At 37.4% G+C, this 22,338-nt stretch overlaps 1 protein-coding gene across 5 annotated transcripts in view; it reads left to right on the plus strand.

The window, feature by feature from the left end:
• Positions 1–22,338, plus strand: part of zfpm2a (zinc finger protein, FOG family member 2a) — a 212,887-nt gene that overhangs the window by 84,118 nt on the left and 106,431 nt on the right. For 4 of the 5 annotated variants that reach the window (XM_079893740.1, XM_079893741.1, XM_079893743.1 and 1 more), the window contains one exon: positions 12,964–13,122. The exons of the other annotated variant lie outside the window; for it this stretch is intronic. In XM_079893740.1, the coding sequence (XP_079749866.1) occupies positions 12,964–13,122 (159 nt within the window). The remainder of the gene's footprint in view (positions 1–12,963; positions 13,123–22,338) is intronic. 5 annotated transcript variants of the gene reach the window in all.

Here is a 22,338-nt window from a genome sequence, read left to right on the forward strand (position 1 = left end):
ATGTTTTAAGTGAAGACTATGTTTCAATTTCTGTACCTGAATACTTAAACATAAAGCACTGTTTATTTCATTTGGATCTTTGTTATATTGTATTTATGTATGCTTGAAATTTGTTTATTATTTTCTATTGAGATTAATTACTCACCTACAAAATTACCCCAAACATTCTAGAGTGATTAATTCTTTCCACATTTTTCTATTAAAGTCATCTGGTGAAAAATGTTTCCGAATCGCAATATATATTGCAGAAAAACAAAGCACATCCTATGCTGTCTTTTATGAGTCGGCTGCAGTACAGACCCTCTGTTAGTGTGTGTGTGTGTGCCCTGTCAGGAGGGGTGTCTCTCATTAAGTCTTTTGACATGAGGTCTCTCTCCCCCCAGTTTTAGCTAAAGGTCAATGTGCTGTCTTCAGTGTGTTACTGTGGGAGTGTCTCTTTCTCCCTCTGGAGGTGACGTCCCTCTCCACACACATATGAAACATTTGCTCCTGCTGCCAGCTGTAAGAAAATGAATAATACAGAGACTGCATGGTGTTCCACATGGGTTTGTGGTTTTACTAAGTAGGATTCTGGATATTGGGAGTTATATATAATGATCTGTTTCATCTGACAGTCTATTTAATTTCCCCAAAATATTATTAGCCAACAATACTATGGCCTGGCCATTACAATCCAGTCCAGTCGTTATTGCTAAATTCAAGTCTTGCCCTATATTATTGCTCACTGAAGATTCCATTTCACTTGAAAATATTGCACATTGCCATATATATAGAGTGTGTAGTGTGACATGAAGCCCAGAATTATGTTTTTTTTGTATTATATTACAATTATATTTCTACAGGTAATCAGTATAGTTTTCTGCTGAGTCATTTAGAAGAGTGATCTAATTACTCATAGTTAAACGATGACTCCATCGTCTGTGGTTATTAGACATCACACGTGTTTCAGATTTGTTGGGTAGCCAGTATTTCATGGCCTTTTTATTGAGCTATTATGACTGCATTTTAAGGCATCATCCACTTCAAAAAGGTATTTTTGTCTTGTTTTCCAATACAAATATCTCAACATTGTTAAATACAAATTTACTTGAGAAGCAAAGTGACTTAAGATTTTAAGGGCCAGATTTACTAAACAGGGCAAATTAGCGCAAGGACGCAACTCCAAAAAAGCGCAGAAGGGAGTGGAAAGTTCTGCGTGCGCGCAAATTAAAGAAACCGATCATTTCCATAATGAACAACGCAATCTACCAAGAGCAGCGCAAATTAGCGTCTGATTTAAGACAAGCTTTTTTGGGGCGTTAAATAATGGCGCAAATACCAGTAAATTGACTAGCGCAGACCTTAGTAAATCACCTTACAAGATTCATTTAAATACTCTCCTACCGTAAATTTTGCGCCTGAAAAGGAAACTCCTTCAAATGTTTTTGAATGTTTTTGTTCAATGCTGAACAATTTCTGTGTATATTTGTATCTGTGAACTTAATTGCGAATTGTTGTTGGTTTAACAACAAGCTAACAATGAAGAGTTCTATCTTTATAGCTGAGTTGCTACCCATAGAAAGAAGGCCTTAGAAGCCAGCACCCTATGTAAGGCAGTAGACAGCCAGGAAACTCTAGAACTAGAACGAGGTTTTGAAATCAAGCCATGTGCTTTTAACTCTCTGACGACATTAAATGAATAACAGTGTAATGCAGGAAGACTCATCTCCCCGCGAGTCTCACCGTCAGGATCATTAGAAGTGACACTGGTGCTGCTCTATAAAAGCTGAGTGTAAATACCCTCTGGAGACACTGTGGAGACAGTAGGTGAGGCCTCCGAGGGCCCCTGGCTCCGCTGTTTGAGAAACATTATGCCGTGACACTGCAGGAGCGTCTCCAAGTTCTCTGATACATGATGAAATCAACACGAAACCTGAGACTTCATCTTTGGCGAACAGTCCACATAAGTTTCTACCCATAGGAAAGAAACATCACAGAGGAAATATTTTTAATATCATAATTTTTTTCTCCTATACAGCAATGAGATTAAATGGAGACCTCTCCTGCATCCCAGGTTTTTCTCCTGAGAGAAAATGACCCCAGTAATCTCAGAAACCTTCTTTAGAGTTTCAGAATTGACCTCAGCAGTGTCTCAAACTGGGCTCTCTAAATTGCCTCAAACATTTCTCCTCAAATTCTCAGATTATCTGAGCATATGCTCTCTGTATGTCAACATTTATGTCTACTTTCATTTTTCCTCAGGGATTTAAAAAGCTGAAATGTGTGTAATTCCAGGTAAAGCTTTCACTAGTTGTAAAAAAAGATTGTCCCGCCCCAAAACCATGCCATTGGGCTGTTTGGGATGCTCATACAAGCAGAGTGATGTTTTGACTTAGAATTAAAGGGATAGATCTCTCAAAAATAAAACTATTGTCTTCATCTATTGTACTGTATGTATGACTTTCTTTCTTCTGTGGAACACAAAAGAAGATATTTTAAAGAACGTTAGGGTCCAAATGAATGGACAATGTCAGATTTTTTTATATTTGGGTGAACTATCCCTTAAGTCATACAGTTAATATTGAAAAATGGATACACACACTCCTTAAGAGAAACAGTCAAAGTTTACACTTTAATGAAAGTGCAACCTCTGAGCAATATAATTTCTCTCTGGGTTAGAAACAGAGCAGCCCAGATGAATTCACTGCGATGTTCCTCCTGTGTGTTATCATAGAAATAGAAAATGTATTTCACACTTGACCCACGCGTTAAACAGTTAGACCATCAAATAACGATCCAGGAGGAATCCACAGATATAGTCGCCCAATAGAGGCCACGTTCCCCAGCATCTTCAGGGGGGAAAACGGGCCCTTCGTATCGGCTTCTGAAGGAATTTTAATCTCTCTCCGTAAGCTTCACACGGCCACATCAAGACTTAAGAGCCGGCAAGAAAAAAACCCCGCCCTCTGTCTGTTTTAAAGGACAGCACTTTGAATGTCATTTGACAATTTCCTTTTAATTAGAACTAATTTACAGAAAGATGCCCACCAGCTAATCTTTACAGGATAATTAGCTTCTATTTTCTTTACTTTTAATTAAAAAGTGGAAAAGATTTAGCTGATCCATAAATAATTGTTCTTTTGAAATGTTCATCAGACTTCACACTTCTCTTTGGCATGAGTAATATTTAGATCTTATCGTGGGTTCTGTCTCCTTAGAGTTAGAGCAGCGTTTTTTTTTTTTTATTATTATTATTTTTATCTGGGGTATTAAGAAGTGGAACTATCAATAATAGAAATAGGAACCAGAGGCAAATTAGAATTGAATTAATGAGGAATTTATTACTTTAAAAAACGGTCCCCTCTTTCTTGCTGGAGTGAAATTGGAATCGCGGGTATATCCGTTTCAGAAATTGTTCCTTGATGGAGAAACATTGTTTTATCTGCAAGTATTTAAGACTCCAATCACTTTCCTCTGAAAGCTCCTCATTTATTTCCTTGATATAAAATGGTCTTGATTTAAAACTAAAGCACTGAGAGCTCTATAGTGCTCATTCTCAATTACCTTAGTAAAGTCAGATCAATAATAGTGTTGAAAAATGAACTAAATTAACAATTGATGATCTTTACAACGGAACTGAATCAACACTGAATAACAGCCGAAATACATCATTTTCGTGTTATCACTGTAAAGCTGCTTTGAAACAATCTGTATTGTATAAAAAGCTATATAAATAAATTTGACTTGACTTAACTTGACTTCTGGATGGCAAAAAGTATATCCTAAACATTATCCCTGACAAAAAATTATGCCCTAACCGGATGTGAAGTAATTTCTCTTTCCACAATGAAAAAGAAAATGCTGTACATGACGGCCAATCAGAACACTTGTGATGTTTAATTTCCAGTTACATGGAGCAGGATTTTGGACCGAAATATTTGTACAATCTGTTTTCAGATTCATATAGAGAATAGATGTTTGAATTATTTAGTATACAGTATTGAAAGTCAACATTTAATGCCAATTACATCCCATTTTTATTCATAAATTGGTCTATAACAGTATTTTTCATCATCTGTTGTATTTTTAAGATATTCTAAAAAATGTGGGACAGGACTTGATTTTATACATTGGAAATTGATTGGATTGTGAAAAATGAGCGTTACATATCAGTGGAGCCAGTTGCGTTGAAAAGTAGGAGGGATTCATAAGGAAAATAGTTTTTAAATGTGAAGCATGTTATTACATTTTGCCTAAAGAATATGGAGACAAACATTTGTTTTACTTAGAATAATGTGCACCGAAAAATAGTTTGCAGTAATACCAGGAATGTCAATTAGAATTTTTAAATCTGCTATTATTTGTTGTTTTTTTCCTAAAAGCCAAAAGCCCAAAAGTGTGACATCCTGTTCGGCCATATTGGTTGCAGGGGCCGAAGTGATTTTGCATGCTTGAAGTGTAGTGCGACCTCACCTCAGGCTCAGAAATCCAGTGTGGAAGGCAGTTCACTTGCAAATGTCTCTCCCTGGAGCTCAGTGGAGTTGATGTGGTGCAATCGAAGGGAGTGTTTCTGAAAGACGGCCCAGTCCAAATTGGGACAGAGCACAGGAGCTAATGAGAACGCACACCTGAGCTTCAGAGAGCAGGGTCTCTGTGATTGGTGTTGAACATTTGGAGGACGACCCGCAGCCTTTAATAGGCATGTGGCACTGCCAGTTGGGTGCAAAGAGAGGGAGAAAAAAGTAGAGGCTCTGAGATTCTGGCATCTGTTGAAGCCCATCAGCTTGCTCAGAAACGCCTCCAGCATTTTAATGGCCTTGTCAAATGCCAGTCCTGTTTTTATGCCACTCCAATTCCAGTCTACTAGATGCTGAACACAGGGTGTCTCATTTTCATACGCACAAAATCTAGGAACTGCAAACTCAACAGCTCAGAGCTGCTTTGCTGTTTGTTAGCATGTACATGTGTGATTTTTCACAGTGATTATGAAACGCTCTGTTCCGATCTGATCTTCATGGACTTCAGCTGCTATGGTAATTGAATCTTTTAATCATGGATCTATGGGTTTTAAACACATTAAACATGCAACCCAGAAAGCATGACCTAATTAAGATATAACCAGATGTTTTGCCCTCATTAACGATCAATACTTTCAGATGTTTATGTTTGAAAACACTATAAAATTAATTTATGTTCAAAACTATTTTATACTTAATGAATGGGTTCCCATAGGCACTTAAATCCTGGATTTAAGTTTTTCGGGCCTGGATTTTTTACAATTTTTATTAATTTCCATAATGTTTTTTCAATATAAATTCTGGAACCTAAAATGTAAAAAAATAATTAAAGCCATTGAAATTGATTCAAATATGGATATTACATATATTCTATATAGCCTATTATAAAAACAATTATGCTCAGCAGTTATTTTCAGAAAATCTCTTTCTTTCGAGCAACTCTAAAATTAATAGAAATGGGTTTGTGAATCCTGATTCTGTAACTTATTTTGTAATATAAACACACTTAGATGATTTTTACTGCTTAGAGGTTTCTCTTTAATGACGTTTCATTCCAGTATCAACGTTGTCTTGGATGTTTCTCCCTACATTTTTTAGGTGAAATACAAATAGATGCAAAAGAGGCAAAAGCTCACAATACACTTAATTTGGTCTTGGAAGAATTTGATGGGAATTTTTTGTTTTTGTTTTTGAGATATCTGACTGTGGTAGCCTACAGTATCTTGATAAATCTGAGCACAGATAAATTTGAGACATTGTTGAGATGCCAGAAACGCATGCCAGATCACTTTCTCAGGAGAAACATCAGCAAAAGTCTCCATTTGGTATATCTTATTTTTCTCCTTTAATTTCATTGCTTTCTAGGATAAAGACATTTCGACAAATTAAAGAGATCACGTATTTTTTTGGCTTTAGCCATATTTTTGTTTATATTAGATCACTCTCTATTTTGGTAAAGATATTTTACCAGCTGATTCTCAGTAGTTCGACCAAAATATGACGCAAACCCTGAATGCATGTGTGAACCTAATGGAGGTTAACCGGACGATTTAGCAGCTCTAGAAGAGTTGCGCTGTTCTGCACTTGTGGGTCGAGCTGTGTGTGTGTGTGTACTTTCAAACCAGAATGTCCCAACTCTATAACAGAATCTGTCTTTGGCCCACACAAGGCAGGTTTCCGTCCAAGTCTGGCAGGGTTTGGGCCGGTCTGGACGTCCCTATAGGCCTTTACGCAGCATTATGTATTCGTGTTGGGTCTCAGGTGCTCGCTGTGTGTTTTATCCTCGGGCCAAGCTCAGTCCCGTTTTCAATGGCACAGCCAGATGAAAAAACGGCTGCTATAGGTGCGAGCAGAATGATTTCCACGCTTGTAGAGATCTGCTGCTTTGTTCTATGCGATTCAATTACCTCTACCCTAATTAGGAGCCATAGAGAAGTCCCAGACTGTGATGGGACTCCACACTGTGGCTCCCGCTGATAAAGTGTGCTATCACCATCAGAGGCCCCAGACGAGCCCCGGCCCGCCTCCAAACGCGCGCATGCGGCTACACCGGCGGCCAGTCCCCAACACCGACCCGTTTGTTTTGAAGTTTAGAAATCAATTTCAAAATAATTTCATTTTCCTCCTCTTACTTTGTTAAGGTTCGTCTGGGTTAGCCAGAGTTAGATTTGAAGTGCGGTGACACGTTGTGAATGATCAATTTGGCAAAGACGTTTTGATTCTGTCCTTTCCTAGGCCACTTTCCCAGCATGTGTATTATTTAGAGCAAGTGGATGTATCTTCACATCTCTGGGCTGATCTGAATCTTGCAAGGGGTCGCTAGGTAAATAGCCCTGCGCTATATTAGTGTACACTGCTGCAAGTTGAGGAGTTTTATTATGACAATGATTCCCAAACTAAACACCTTTGACCTAAAATATTATCTTGAATTCCCCCTTAAAATGTAATATTTCAATAATTTAACAACACATTTGCATGCTTGTGGTTTTCTGATGACAGTTAAAGGGATAGTCCACCCAAAAGTGAAAATTGTGTTGTTTCAAACCTGTATGAGGTTCTTTCTTCTGTTGAACACAAAAGAAGATATTTTAAAGAATGCTGGTAACTAGACAGTTGACGGTAGCCATTGACTTCCATATTATTTTTTTCCTACTATGGAAGTCAATGGCTATCGTCAACGGTCTGCAGTAAATTGAATTCACTTGTAGTATTTGTGACGTTATGCATCTATCCGACTTTTCTTTCAACTAATAACTGTGACCAATTTCTGTTAGCTTTACAACAAAGATCAATTTTCCACTTCTAGCTGAATAGCTGCAGTTCGTCAATAGACCATCAAAAAGCGTTTTGTGTAAAATGGATCACAAAGCATGCGGTTTTCACATGACTTTCATTTTCTCAGATTCTTTATCTAACGAGAGTCTCTCTATCTAGTAAAATACATCTCGTCTCATTGATTTTCTCTCTCGGGTTCAGGCGATTGTGTGAATGTGTCAGAGGGTGGCGTCCGGCACATTTGGCCTCTGCGAGCGTCTGCAAACCGCAGCCAGCGTTCAGCCGGCTGGAGATTGATTGTGACAGACTTTTAAACAGTACACAACTAAATATAGCGGGCTACAGCACTATCAGAAAATGAGCTAGGAGTGCGGGCCTAGTCGTTTAGAAAGTCATTATTCTTATCATTTGCTGTCTCTGAAATTATTTCAGGTCTCTTCATGCAATGAATGCAGTATAATAAGCCAAACATGTGCAAAGGGCTTGAACTTTGGTAATCGGAGCAGGTCGGTGAAGTAGCCTTTAAAAAACATGACTGATGCAAGGATCCACTGGATTTGAAGTGAACGTTCAGATTGTTGTGATGCATTTCATCTCATGAATCTGTTAAATGTGTTTCTGGTATGGTAATCATTCAATACCATGGTATTATCTTTCTGATTTAACTAAAAAAGGAGCTTTAGGAGCTATTTCTCATTGGTCGGACCCTTACCGTAACCAAATGTAATCAGGTTGATTCAGACGTAATCACATTTTTTTATTTGTGTGATGAAACTAGGACATTTAGATATTACCTCTAAGGTTTGGATTGATACCAACATTTTGGGTTTGATACAATTCCAGTCTCTTGTACCCGTGCATTAATACTGAATTGATATCTTAGTGTTTAATGTCACTCATTAGTGATGAGTCATCATTTTTTCTCATGAATCCACTAAGGAAACTTAGGCAAGGCAAAATATATGCAGAGCTGCATAAAAATAGAGAATTTCATATTTGCTGAGCTTTGATGGCAAATAAACTGCCCGATATGAGGAGTGCTAATGACTTCACTATCACGCCACTATCAATTTTGTTAAATATTCCATCTGAAATTGATTAATAACAGTTATAATGACACGTTTGTTAGTAATAAACTGTGAACTGTCTTGAAAAGCAGCACATTGTCTGCTTATCTGGGTCAGGAATAGAAATGGGCTAAATATTGATTATACTTCAGCAAATTTTTGTCACCACTGTACTTTTTATGACCGTTAAACAGCACGACCCTATGCATAATAGTAGACTACTGTTAAAAAGTTTGGGGTCAGTAAGATTAAAAAAAAATAAAAATGTGTTTAGCCAGGATCAAAAGTTACAGTATAGACTTGTATAGTATGAAAGATTTCTATTGAATTTTTTCAACATTCTTTGGCTAAACAAAAAAATTATTGTATAGCCAGGATCAAAAGTGACAGTATAAACTTGTATAGTATTATGAAAGATTTCTATTCCATTTTTTCAACATTGATAATAATAATAATACATGTTTCTTGAGTAGCAAATCTACATATTAGAATGATTTCTGAAGGATCACGTGACACTGAAGACAGATAAGTAATGACTGCTGCAAATTCAGCATTACAGGAATACGTTACATTTTATAATATTTTAAAATATAAAACAAATATAATGCTCCAAATAATAATATTCTGCTTTCACTGTAATTTGATCAGTTAAATGCAGTCTTGGTGTGCATAAATTTGACAAAACTTTATCGTGATAATTATCGATATTGACTGATTTTGACAGTAATGTTATCGTGATAATATTTTTGGACATATCATCCATCCCAAGTACTTTATAATTTTTACAGTGTACCATAATTTTGTGTGTGTTTCTAAAATCATTTAAAGACATTTAATTAAAGCTGTGGGTGATGTTTTTTCAGGACATCTTCCCCTCATTTTTTGTTTGAACAGTGTCTTTAGAAACACTTCTCCCAGTCAGCCCTCATCCTCTCAGAGAGATGTGTCAGGCCTCAGTGGTTCTGAGGGGCCGATATCTCTCTGCCCATCTGCTTTTAGCATACTGAGATGTATTGAGAGAACGCGAGGCACCGTTTCCCTCCGTGAGCCGGTGAAAGGCCCGAACGCGATTAGATCATAAAACTGTAGCCTAATTTAAGCGCCGGGTCTCCAGCACTTCACACCGTGTCTATTAGAGATCTGTGCGCTAATTCTTTTCATGTAGCATGAGTCCTGCAGATGTAGCACACTATAAAGGAGTCATTTAACAGTCTTAATGAACAGAGACGGCCGTTTGGGAAGATCAGGCGCTGCTCGACGGTTCTCTGTGCAGGAAGAAAGGGCTCTTCACTGAATTTATTGCTTTATTAAAGTGAGCGCCTCGACCGTGTTACAAACGAACAAAATGACATGTTAAGTGGTGCACTTAGGATGTCAACTTCCTTAACATGAGAATATATTGGAGGTTTGACATGCAAATGGTCATTTGTGCTTTTAATGATGTTTTGATATAGAAACCAAAGGTCAATGAACTAAATAAAAATAATAATAATAATTTCTGGTGTTTTAGGTGATTGCTTAAGTGTTCTGAGGGATTGCTAGCATGTTGCAATGCAGTTGCTATGTTGTTCTGGGTATTATTATAATCTATTTTGAAAAATCTCTATTTAGTATGATCGATAGTAAGCATTTATTTGAAATATAAATCTTTTACACTTTTGATCAATTTAATACTGAATTTTTGTAAAAATTTCTTTCAAAAGAAAAAAGAAAAAGAAAGAACTTCCTGACCCCAAACTTTTGAAAGGTATACAATAGAGTGGTGAGATATGAAGTCACTTTGCAGTTAGCATCACACTTGTTCCCTCGAGAAAAACCCAATAGGATTTTCGGCTTTTGGATTATCGCTAAAATTAAAGCTCTGTGATCAACAAAAGTTTATTATACTTGCACGTTTTGTCCATCAAGATAATTATCACAGATAAACACAACTTTTATTAAGTTTGAAGCCTACATGCAGTCGCCAGAAGTAAAAAAGCTAAAGGTAAGCTATAAACAAACTACACCACGGTCCCACGACTTCAACGTTACCATTCACTAAGCTTCTGACAACTCTTTCAGTTTTTATCTAAAACGTTTTCCCAGAACGTTGAGTTAGAATAGTTTATAAGAGCACAATTATAAGGATAACGATGCTGTAAAAGCGGACTGAGTTTCCCTGTTCGACGAGATGACGTTTAACCTCCCCGACTGTAGTCACATTTAGTTAGCATTAGCAACCGCCTTGTTCAAGACACGTAACAGCTTTAAAAAATCAGGAGTGGGGTAATACTGATGCGTTTTATATCGTAGGATAAAACGTTGAAGTGTCTTGAGATCTTATTTCAGCCATTTTACCAAAACCCCATTAAAAAAAAATTTGACTTTGGGACGATGGAACCGGAAGTGCTAAAATGCTAACTCGCTTCCGTGTTTTGGCCTACAAAGCAATGTCATACCTGCACCACTCTATAACGTATCAATGCTAAAAAAAACAACAACAACATGTACCGTATATTAGAGAAATATTTATTTTTTACATTTCTAGGGTGCAAATGCAGAAAAAATAGTATATATAACTTTTTCCCCTGTACATTTTAGGTCCTTGATTACAGCAAAACTGTAATATGCAAATACGACCCCTAAAAAAAAAAAAAAATTAAAAAAAAAAAAAGTACAGCTTCAAGCTAAAGTCAAGAAATCATTTAGATTTAAAGAAATAACATTGCACAGAGCAGAGAAAAAAATTAATCATTTGAAAAAATGTCTCCTTTAAGATTGCACCGGTATATTACCTGGAGGCATGAAATGTAAATGGAAAATCAACATTGTATCCTGTGATAAGACGGACAAATTAATAAAGGCATTTTCTGTCCTCCGCTCCTGCTGACGCCGGTGTTAAAAGTCAGTAGGTCGTGCGGGAGGAACTTTTCTCGCAGATGAAGTGTGTTTTACAGGTTTGACATCGGCTGAGATGTGGCTCCACACGTGCAGCAGCGGTCATGAGGATACTCAGTCAAGTGGGCCACAGGAAACACTTTCCTGAGGAGAGATTATGCTGTGAATGCTAGTGTGAAGCGGATACTGTATGCTGCCTACTATTTCACAAAAATATATTAAAGGAAACCGTATTCAGTATGCAGCTACATTGTAGCATGTGCAATTCAGTGGCCAACCAACTGTCAATTTGGAAAAAATTCTAATTCTGATATTCTAATTTTGTGTAAAAAGTCAAATAATGAGTCCAATGAAAATCAATACAACTTTCTGTTCTGGAAATAACAGGTCACTTTGAGTGCACTGCATTGTGGGATACAGTATTCCATGCACTATTTTCTGGTTGTATGCTGTAAACTTTTCGGCTTATGCACTGAAGGTATTTTATGCAGAAAATATAGTGTGCATACATACTGAAAAACGTATGATATATTAGTATTTGATTTTGAGCAGAAATGGTGCAAATGCAAAAAAAATGATAGCGACATTCAGTGGCTCCGTTTTAAAGTAAGCTGCCTTTCTAGTAAGCATCTTACTGAAATAGAACCTCATAAGTGACTTGGAATTAAAAAAATATGTACCTCAAGAGAATAGCACTTCCTTTGGAAAAAAGCACAGAAGACTTGACTCATAATTGATTTAAATAGTTTGATGGAAGTGTGTTGCTAAGCAACAATGCAATACTAAGTTCAAAAGTCCATAGCACACAAATATTGGGATGAATAGTGTTTTTATTTAATTCAATTATTTTTATTCTAAATTATAAGTTCTAAATGAATCTGAATAATTAACAATTATTTCGCTTTGACTGCCATCTTGGATGGGCTTTTTCCAAAAATTTCTTATTTATAAAGATGGTCCATCTTTGGGAGAAACTGCAACGTGGAATATGTCAGAATAAGTCCCATCTTTTAAATAAAAGAGCCAACCGGCAATTGGTAATGTAATCGTGTCAGCTGCCATTAAAAGCTCCGGTTGCTATAAACACGCAGTGTTCTGAGACCTGCGCTTTGGACGGCACATGCCCTTTGGCTGGAGTTCATGTCAGATTTTGTTGTTGATTTGAAAAAAATTATTTAAATGTGAGTTCGCAGGCAGTTTCTGACATTTAAGGATTCCCTAATTCAAGTATGTAGGACTTGAGTTGTGTCCTAAATGACGCACTATACACTATGTACTTATGCATATACTATACATATACTACACTGTACTTATGCATAATGTACTCAACCGTGTAGTGTATGATTTTTTCAAGGTTATTATTATTAGGCTATTCAGTATCAGAGTCTGATAGCATCTCCCCCTCCGCTACGTAATTTAAAGTGTCCAACATTCCACACCTTTTGTTTCGGATGCCAGAAGTTGCTGCCCAGAGGCGTTGCAAATATGGCTGCCAAGTGAACAGACTTTATTCTTTGAAAGGGACTTTGCTTTTTGCAGTGCATTATAGGATTACCTTCTTCACAAAGGATGCATTCTATTCTATATCTGAATGTGGCTAAAGTAAGGCATCTCCAAAAGGTGGCATGATTTTTTGAGTGGCTTTCACGTGTACATGTTTCCGACACGTGGCGTTCGAATAAGTGCTCCTGCTTGTGCAGTGTCTCACTTGCAACAAACAAAATGATTGTGCTGTGTTCTGTGTGTAGGTCCACTAGATGGAGGTCTGGAAGAGGAAGAAGAGGAGTGCATATCAGACGCAAATGAACTCACTGCTAAAGAGGAGTTTTCAGCGGAGGAAAACTTTCCTGCTGACTTTGAGCCAGACAACCTCACCTGTGAGGACATGGAATACTTCTGCGGCAAAGGTCAGCCATTCCTGACGCTTCTACTTCCATAGTGCTATCTTTCATGTAGGAGGTCTATAAACTAAACAAGTATTTAGATATTCATCACAGAGCATATCCTAGTTAAACGAATTGTGGCGTAACATTCGATGAAATTTGGTTTTGCTAATTGATTCCCAGCTGAAGTCTGACTCTGAAGCATCTCTGGTTATGGGTTTGATGGCAGTTTCAGACCTAAGCTTGAACACACACCGTTTTGCTTGTAGAGGTTTGGGAAAATCTCCAGAAATCTCAGTGTCCAGGTTTAGATAGATTCCCTTTGATATCCAATTCCCACTATGTACCGGAAAAGAGGAGTTTGATCTAGGAAATGGCAACCAGTGCGCTGGCTTATCCTTAGTCATATTCCAGCCAGGACTTACCATGGGGAGTGAAACATACTTGAGCTTTTATCACTTAAAGGGTTAGTTCACCCAAAAATAAACATTCTGTCCTCATGTTGTTCCAAACCTGGATGACTGTATACATGTTTTTTATGTTTTATGGGGGGGGGGGGGGGGGGCTGTCCCTTTAAGAACCAGTTTTTAAGAAATTTATACTTTTATTCAGAAAAGAAATGCTGTTCTTTTGAACTCTCTGTTCATCAGTGAATCCCATAAAAAATGTATCACGGTTTCCACAAAACTAGCAACATTGCAAAAATATTTTAACATTGATAATAATAAGAAATATTTATTGAGCACCAAATCAGCATATTAGAATGATTTCTGAAGGATCATGTGACCCTAAAGTTCAGCTTTGCCATCATGGCGATAAATGACATTTTAAAATACATTCAAATAGAAAATACTTATTTAAAATTTTAATACAATTTCACAAGTTGCTGTTTCACAGTTGTTGTTTTTAATCAAATAAATGCAGCCTTGGTGAGCATAAGAGACTTTAGAAACATTCCAATACAAATTTTGAACAGTAGTGTAAAGTGCCTGGAGTGTCATGGTGAAGGAATATTTTGAGGAGAATCTTGCGGGGTGATTAGGATAACTTTTAGCTATGCAGTGTTGAGCCTGTATAGGACAACACACTTGAAATGTGTTGGGTTTTGGCCTGATGTCTGTCATGTGCCAGTTCACTCAGTTTGTGCCAACTCCCTTTTAAGTGATCTTTCTATTCCTTTTATGTATTGGCCACACCTGACTAATTTGCAATGTGTGTTTAGTTCAAAGTTAGGAAGCTGTCTGGACCCCCAGCACATATGCAATCTCATCCACCCCTCCAAAAACCCTCCTCAGGATTCCCTACCCTTCCCTCACTGTTCAGTGAGAGGAATCTCACCGAGTTTGTGCTTTGAATGTCCCTCCACCTCAAAGAGAAATGTTTTTAAATTACGTTTTGTTTAAAAACTCACTGTGCCCAGAGGGATTTCATACAAGGAGGAGCAGAATCTTTTTATGTCTTGCACAAGGTGGGCTAGGTTTAATGATTTTCCTTTTGTTCTTCCTGTAAAGGTGTAACAGGCATGACATGTGTGAACCTCAGAACTAATGGCAGTTTGGCAATATTTTGTTTTCGGGCACGAATGAAAATCTTCATATGTGCTTTTGTTTCCCACTGCTTCATTGAATGAGCCCTGCAGATGAATGCAGCTTTACTTTATTTTGTTTGTGGAGATTTATGCTTTATTCAGATTCCCCAAGGGATGAAATACAGTATTCGGATGCTCAATTCAATTACTATTTAAAAGATCCTAAAGTTGTTCCTTCCATTTACAAATTAATTGCGAAAAAAAATTTGTTCTTTTAAGAGTACTATGGAAATAGCATCAGTCCTATGGTAAATATTAAAGTACCACGGGTCACAGTACTATTTTGTAAGGCTTGCACCATAGATCTCACATTCTCAAGGCAGTTTTTTAGTGTGTACTTGTATCAAAGCCATTCGATGGCCTTTTTTGTACCACCAAGTTTTAGCAAATCTCCTCAAATATTACTTTGAAACTTTTGAAGGCTTTGCAAAAACCAACAGTGGTCAAAAGATTTCAACTCTTTTACTTCCGAGATGCTTTAGTAATCTTCCCTTCGTCATACGCGAGGGGGTTTGCGTCAGATTTCTCAAGCTCCCTATCTGCTGCAATTTGGCTCTAAGTCTTCCATGTCCTCGAATTCTTCGGACAAGTTCCCATTCTCTTCCCGTTAATGCATAGTACAAGCTCATCAGGTGTATTCATTTCCCCCTGATCCTCTGCTCAATTAGATCTCTTTAAAGCGCATTTAGCCCAGCGTCTGAGTGGCTTAAATTCACTCCACTTATGCAGAAGTGCTATGAATTGACGGCGAACGCAATCCTGGTGGCATTAAACGGTTTATGTGTGTTATTCCTCGGCTATAGGATGGCAGAGAGGGTTCTCTTGATTAAGTAAACCCTCTCAAATGAGATGGCGGGCTGTAATTAGCCCAAGCGGAGTCAAACGCCAGAGCTTTAAAAAGCAGTCACTCATCCCTGTTCCTTTATCTGTTTTGGAGAATAAGGTCTCCCGTGTGAAGTTCCTCGCTGGCAGGCGGTTGCTCCACGACTGGCTCGTAGTTCAGTGGTCGTGTATCTTTGTCGTCATTCGCTGACAACTAGCTTGTCAGGAGAACCTAAAACCTCCATTAAAAGTTTCATCCTATAATAGGTATTAAAAAGCTGTCTGAACAAAAAGAAGAATCGCCCGTCTTCATTAACTCACCAAGCCCTTATTAACTTTGATCGGACGACGGTGAAGTAGCAAATCAGCTTAAAGGTTTACAAAGGTCAGGCCGTTGGACGCCAGCAAAGTATCACCCATTTGCTTGAGTCTGTTGCACCTTGCAGCTCATGGTTTGAAATGGAACAAACCAATTGTTAAAGGAAATCAGAATTTGTAAATGCCTTACGATTCCCATCCCTATAGTCATTAAGGCTGAAGATCCAAACATCTGCAGCCCATACAACTAGGGATGGGAATTATAATGTATTTAATGGTTATGCTTAACGTTTCAGATTCCTTCCATTAGTAGTTCATTTGAGGGAAAAACATTTTTCAAACTGAACTCTAGTCTATTGCCAATTCGACTGACTCATAAAGCCTTTGAATGCATAGCCTTTCAAAGCATAGCCTACTCCTTTTGATAGCTTGCATGAACGCAAGTGGTCTACACATGCACTCTAGAAAATTAAACATTTCTCCAAAGTTATGATTGATAAAAATGTCTTTGTATTGTTTTAAACTAAAGTTGCGGCTATCTCATAACCCCTTCACACAAGCGCTTGTCTATGCAGGCTTCTGTTGTTGTTGCAGTCTCCGGTATTTTGTTGTAGTTGTTGTTGTTGTTCCATCTCTTTAGTTTCGTTTTCAACTGTGAAACAACGGCCCGGGCCAGTGTTACCACCTTGTGGAACAACTGATTAGTGCAAAACAAATTCATTGCGCATGTGTAACCTGTGCGTACAAAAATCGTACGGTGAAGAAATTTGCATCATGCACCCTGTACGCGCACCCTCGAATACATGTAAAAAACAAAGTATACTCTTGGCTTTAAGTGATTCACTAAATAGAACCAGATGATAAAAGTCATTTGCTTGGGAATTGAGAGTCTTAAGAGTCATTTGATCAGAAATCGGATTCACTTTTCGCACGGTATGTTTCTACAATCTTCCATCCAAATGAGCAATATGTAGGACAGTTTAGAACCGTTACCTCATAAGAATTATTATTTCATTTTTTTAATATTGAACCACGTAAGATCTAGTTCTTATTTATTAGTATTTGTTTCACTAAAAAGTAGCGGCTCATAAGAATAATTTGTTCAGTAATTGAATTAAACTTGTCCAGCTGTATGTTTCTGCAGTGTTGCTTCTGCATTAGCAGCATATTGAACATTCAAGCACTATTACTTTCTGTATTTTTTTAATTGAACCTGGAAAATTCAGAAAAGTATTTGATTCGCTTGCTCATAAAGTTGCTCATAAGAATCATTTGTTCAGTAACTAAAATACACTTGTTGCGCTGTACTGTATGTTTCTGTGATGTTCTGTTTGCCTTACTATTTTTAAGAATTATTCCAGTTGGTCATGTTTTCCATAAAGCTTTTGAAACATTAAATGGATGAATAGTTAAATGAACATTTGTCTTTGACTGTTTAAGACTGTAGCTTGGACGTTCGAAGTCCAACATCGATGTCTGTATATTGATACTCTCTAATGACTATCACAGTATCAAAAAAACATCTATGTGGTTTATAACAGTAAGAGTTCACAAGAACCGTCATGCATTGTGATCAGTGAATCTTTTTGAAGCGTTGACTCTTTGCACATCACTCATTTCAATTCCCAGAAGCCTCTGTGGAACCAAATACCCTGAAACAGCAGAGGGGTTCCTCTCTGCGGCGATCCTAAACTGTTTGGAGAGGGTCTCTGCTTCAGTCGCATCGTCGCGCACTCATGTACCATGAAATGATTGAGACGCTTCCGTCAATGGCTTCATACGAAATGGTTTCGAAACAGCAGAGCGCACTGTGAAATGAAGTCCCTGCCGATGAATAGGGTGAGTCTAGCGCACAAACGTGAATAAACATGAAACCTGAGGCCTGTTGAAAGAGATGGGCCTCCTTATTTGAAAGAGGAGACGGATAGAAATAAAGAGAAAAAAGGCACCCCTGATAGTCCAGAGAGACAACCTTGTTGTCTCCTTGACAATTGAAGCGGCCCCCCTCAAACAACTCCCTTTTCACGGTCAATTTCACATTTATGGGCGCTGCGCTTGTGAACAAGTTTCAAACTGAAATTTACAAGCCGCTGTCACACTCGCTGCTATAATTGTGAGAATACTGGTGTTATATTTTCAGGGTTTTTTCCCCCCCAGTTTTACAGAAATTGTGAAAGTTGACCTTGCTTCAGTGTTTTTCCATTCTTGTAAACGCTTCTTCTGGGAGCAGTTGAGTTGGAGTTGCACAGAGTGGTCTGATTTTTTTGCAGTTGCATGTTTCCTGAATTGCGGAAGACTTCGAACCAATAGCGAGTGTTACTCAGTGGCCTTGCTAACTACAATATGTCCCAAGAAAGCCACAGCATAAACATGTTCAATATAAATTAATTGATCTAAATGACAGCATTGAGATTCCATTCTGGTCTGATCATATCACAGCGGAGAAAGACTTGAATAATTATGAGTCATTTTAGCCCGTAGCAAGGTGCCACTTATGAACGAATCCTTTGAATCCGGGCGGACTTGCGACGCGAGCCAGTAAACAGTGCGCAGTAGAATTAATTACGCCCTTCTTTGTGCCGTTTCCTCGCTAATCGGAATCTTCGGCAGCAGAAAGATCTTTTCAATACATTTCTCTCGCCGCTGATGGTAAAGCGTGGAGAATATGGAAAAATGCTCATTTGCGCAGCGATAAGATGAAAGACACATCCCTTTAGCCCCGTTTGACTCTGTGCAGGAAATCATTCATTAATGTTTGTTAAGTATGACAATCTAGCCAGGCCAGATCTACATACTCCAGACGGCATCGCACGGAGAGATAACGCAGGCCAGCAGCAGCCAGAAGAGAGCACAGCCAGTTCCTGTAATGATGGGGAATTTATGGGCCTTTAAAGAGATAGTGCCGAGGCCTTCCACTAATCACACACTCCACCGGGGTGCTGGGTGGGATTTTGCTGGGATATTTTCCTTTTTTCTTGTCCGCACTGGAGGCATTTTAATTTTTTTTTTTTATTATTATTGTAATCAGCTTCCGAAAGCTGCGTGCCACTGCAGATTATTGTGCGGAAAAGCGAAACTGTGGACTTTGTCGTACAGCTGTCTCTAGTTTTACAGGGAAATCTGTTTATTTGACAACAGTTCACTTTATAAAGTCCTCAATTACCACTGCTTTAAATGGAGGGGAAATATTGGCTTCCTAAGTGGCCACCCATCACCAAGCATAACAAAATTAGCACTTTATCTTCAAACTACACAGGATACATAATTCAAAAGTCCCCATTATTAGAAAACAATTCAACGAGGCAATTTTGTACATGTAATAGCTGGAGCCGGTTTTCTCTCTTTGCTCACAAGAAATGAAATCTTTTTTTAAACATCCACACAGACGGTACAAAAATGTGTAAATTACTAACAACAGACATTCCTACTGTACATTTCTTGGAAAATATTTGTTTTTTACTCTTGATAATTAATACCCAAAACCCTTACAAAAAGTTCTGTGGTGGTACAGTGATGGCATCAGATACGTTGGACTATGCTACTCAAAGTGAGCATGATATACCATTCATAACCCATTTTACTTCACAATCTGTTGTTTTCTCAGAATGAAACAGTATATTTAATGATAAAAGTTGGGTGGATTCATCAGGAATTGGTTGTACCGTCCGCAATAGAGGAAATGTGTTGAAAAATAAGAGGTATCGTGATGGCAGCCAAAATCAATTGATACTGCCGTTTTGATGGGATGTTTTTTATGATTTCTATATTCATCTATCAGGGTTTTCCAAAGTGTAGGACAATTATTATGGTACTGCCAGTACATTTCCACAAAAAAAAAAAAAAAAAACCTTAACCATGGTACCATATAATACAAAACCTTTTATATATCTATATATAGGAAATATATATATGTGTGTATATATATATATATATATATATATATATATATATATATATATATATATATATATATATATATATACTGTATATATATACATATACTATATATATATATATATATATATATATATATATATATATATATATATATATATATTAAGGAATATAAACAGTGAAAAGTTTATTTTCAATGAGAGCGATAAGCAAAATTACATTTATTATTAGATTTAGTGTATTATTTTAGCCACAGTGATGTACAAGTGTTTACTATTAGAATACTTAATCTGTTCACCTTTTCTTTTCTTTTTTTGCATTTCCTGCACTGATATTGTGAAAATCTGTGTATCATCCTGTGTAGTTCTGTGTGTGGTCATTCAGAATCTAGACAATATATTGGTCTGTTTGATCTCTCTCTCTCTCTCTCTCTCTCTCTCTCTCTCTCTCTCTCTCTCTCTCTCTCTCTCTCTCTCTCTCTCTCTCTCTCTCTCTCTCTCTCTCTCTCTCTCTCTCTCTCTCTCTCTCTCTCTCTCTCTCTCTCTTCCAGTTTATTGGGATTAGAAAGCTCAGATCTCCTTAAAATCACCCTCACCAGATTGACATTTTCAAGGGCTTCCTTGGTAGAACAATGCTGAGAGGAAGAAAAAAGCCAATATGACTTTGTGTCTACCTTGCTGCAGGAGCTGTTTGTGTAAATCGCCTATAAGCTTATTGACCCGCATGCATGTCAGTGCCATTAGACAGAACCGAGGAGCTGCGATCCGATTGGCAGATTTCTCACTAACTCTATCCTAATGTCTGACATATGCATTCATGGATGAACGCACACATGCAAACAACATCTTGGCGCCCAGATCAATCTCTTAGCATTCTCTTTTTCTTTTTTAGACCAGTGAGGCAAAGGGCCGTAAACCTTATGTCTGTCCATTTCTCTTTTGACACAGTTTTAAGCTCTGTTCTAAACCCCAGTGAGTTGTCCACTGTCTGCAAAGACAGCTACCTGCCGAGGCATCATCCTAATTGTCATAAGTGACTGATTTGAAATGGTTTTCACAGGCAGCAATTCATTCAAAAGTCATTCACACCCGTCACACAAATATCGCCCCTCCCCATAGGCATTAGCATGTTGCTAAGCTAATGACTCTATTTTATAATTAACGAAAAAACACATACAGTAGCACATGAATAATGGAAGATATGATGCATTTAAATCAGATATATTGTAAGTGCTCCCTAAAGATATGTTCAGTTGTGTTTTGAAGAGTTCTCTCTATTTTGGAATCTAATCTAGTTTATACATTAACTCGGCATTGTCTTGACTATTGAGTTTTAGTTCATCTTATGATTTGATGAATATTTTGTAAATCGCTTTGGATAAAAGCATCTGCTAAATAAATGAATTTTAAGGTAAAATTAGAGTGTGTTTCATCACCAAAAGAGAGCAAATACAGCTGAGTGACCGGTCAAGTATGGAAGTGACCTTCTGGGGATTTTTATTTATCTTAATGAGGGCATGCATTTCAAGCTATATAAAAACCCACAGTGTGATGTCCATTCATGTCAAATACTGTACATTAGTTGAATCAGTTAAGTGAAATTGTTTCTAATTCTGAAAAAAATAAGAAAAAGAAAAAAAGATAAATATAAAATGATGTCAAATACAAAGCATTTTTTAAGAAATCAAAACAAATTAATGCTTTCATTCAGCAAGGACACTAAAATATTCAAAAGTGACAGTAAAGAAGTGTAATGTTACATTCGATTTGACATTTTTAACATTGATAATAAGAAGAAATGTTTCTTGAGCAGCAAATCAGCATATTAGAATGATTTCTGAAGGATCATGTGACACTGAATACTGGACTAATGATGCTAAAAATTCAGCTTTGCTTCACAGGAATAAATTACATGTTTAAATGATTAAAATAGATAACAGTTATTTTGAATTGTATTAATATTTCACTTTTTTGCTGTTTTTTCAGTATTTTGTGATCAAATAAATGCAGCCTTGGTGACTTCTTTCAAAAACATCTTACCGACCCCAAACGTTTGAATTGAAAATTGATAGATTTTTTCTGTCAGATGAATTGCCTCTGCTTGTATTATTCTCATTTGTAAGTCACTTTGGATGAAAGAGTCTTCTAAATTAATAAATTCTGAGATGGGAATGTTGGAGGCAAATATCTGGGTCTGACCATGTTATTTATCTGCTTTCTGAGAAGCAAGATGGATATTTATAAAAATTGAATGCAAGCGTGACAAAAAAACGTGGTGGAATGCAAAGTTACAGACAAGGAAATAAACCGTTTGCTGCTACTGTCATGTGCACATGACGTGAAAAAAAAAACAAAAAAACTTCAGAACCATATTCTACTGCATGTCGGCCCTCTTTGTTTTATGCAGGTAATTTCTGTCGCACTTTACCTGCTTGGCACAATGTTTTCCCAGCAGATTCCCTCCGTGTTCCTGAAAGAAACTTCATCAAGCTGCCGTGACACTTGTTCCCTGCGAGGTTGCCTTGGCGATTGTGTTTAAAATGCATTGCGAACGGTGTTAGATAGAAGGCAGAAAATCCTTAATCACTGCTTAATTAACGAATCATCTTGTAGCTTCAT

The sequence above is a fragment of the Squalius cephalus genome (genome assembly GCF_949319135.1).
Source record: "Squalius cephalus genome assembly, chromosome: 15".
In the NCBI taxonomy this organism is placed as follows: Eukaryota; Metazoa; Chordata; class Actinopteri; order Cypriniformes; family Leuciscidae; genus Squalius; species Squalius cephalus.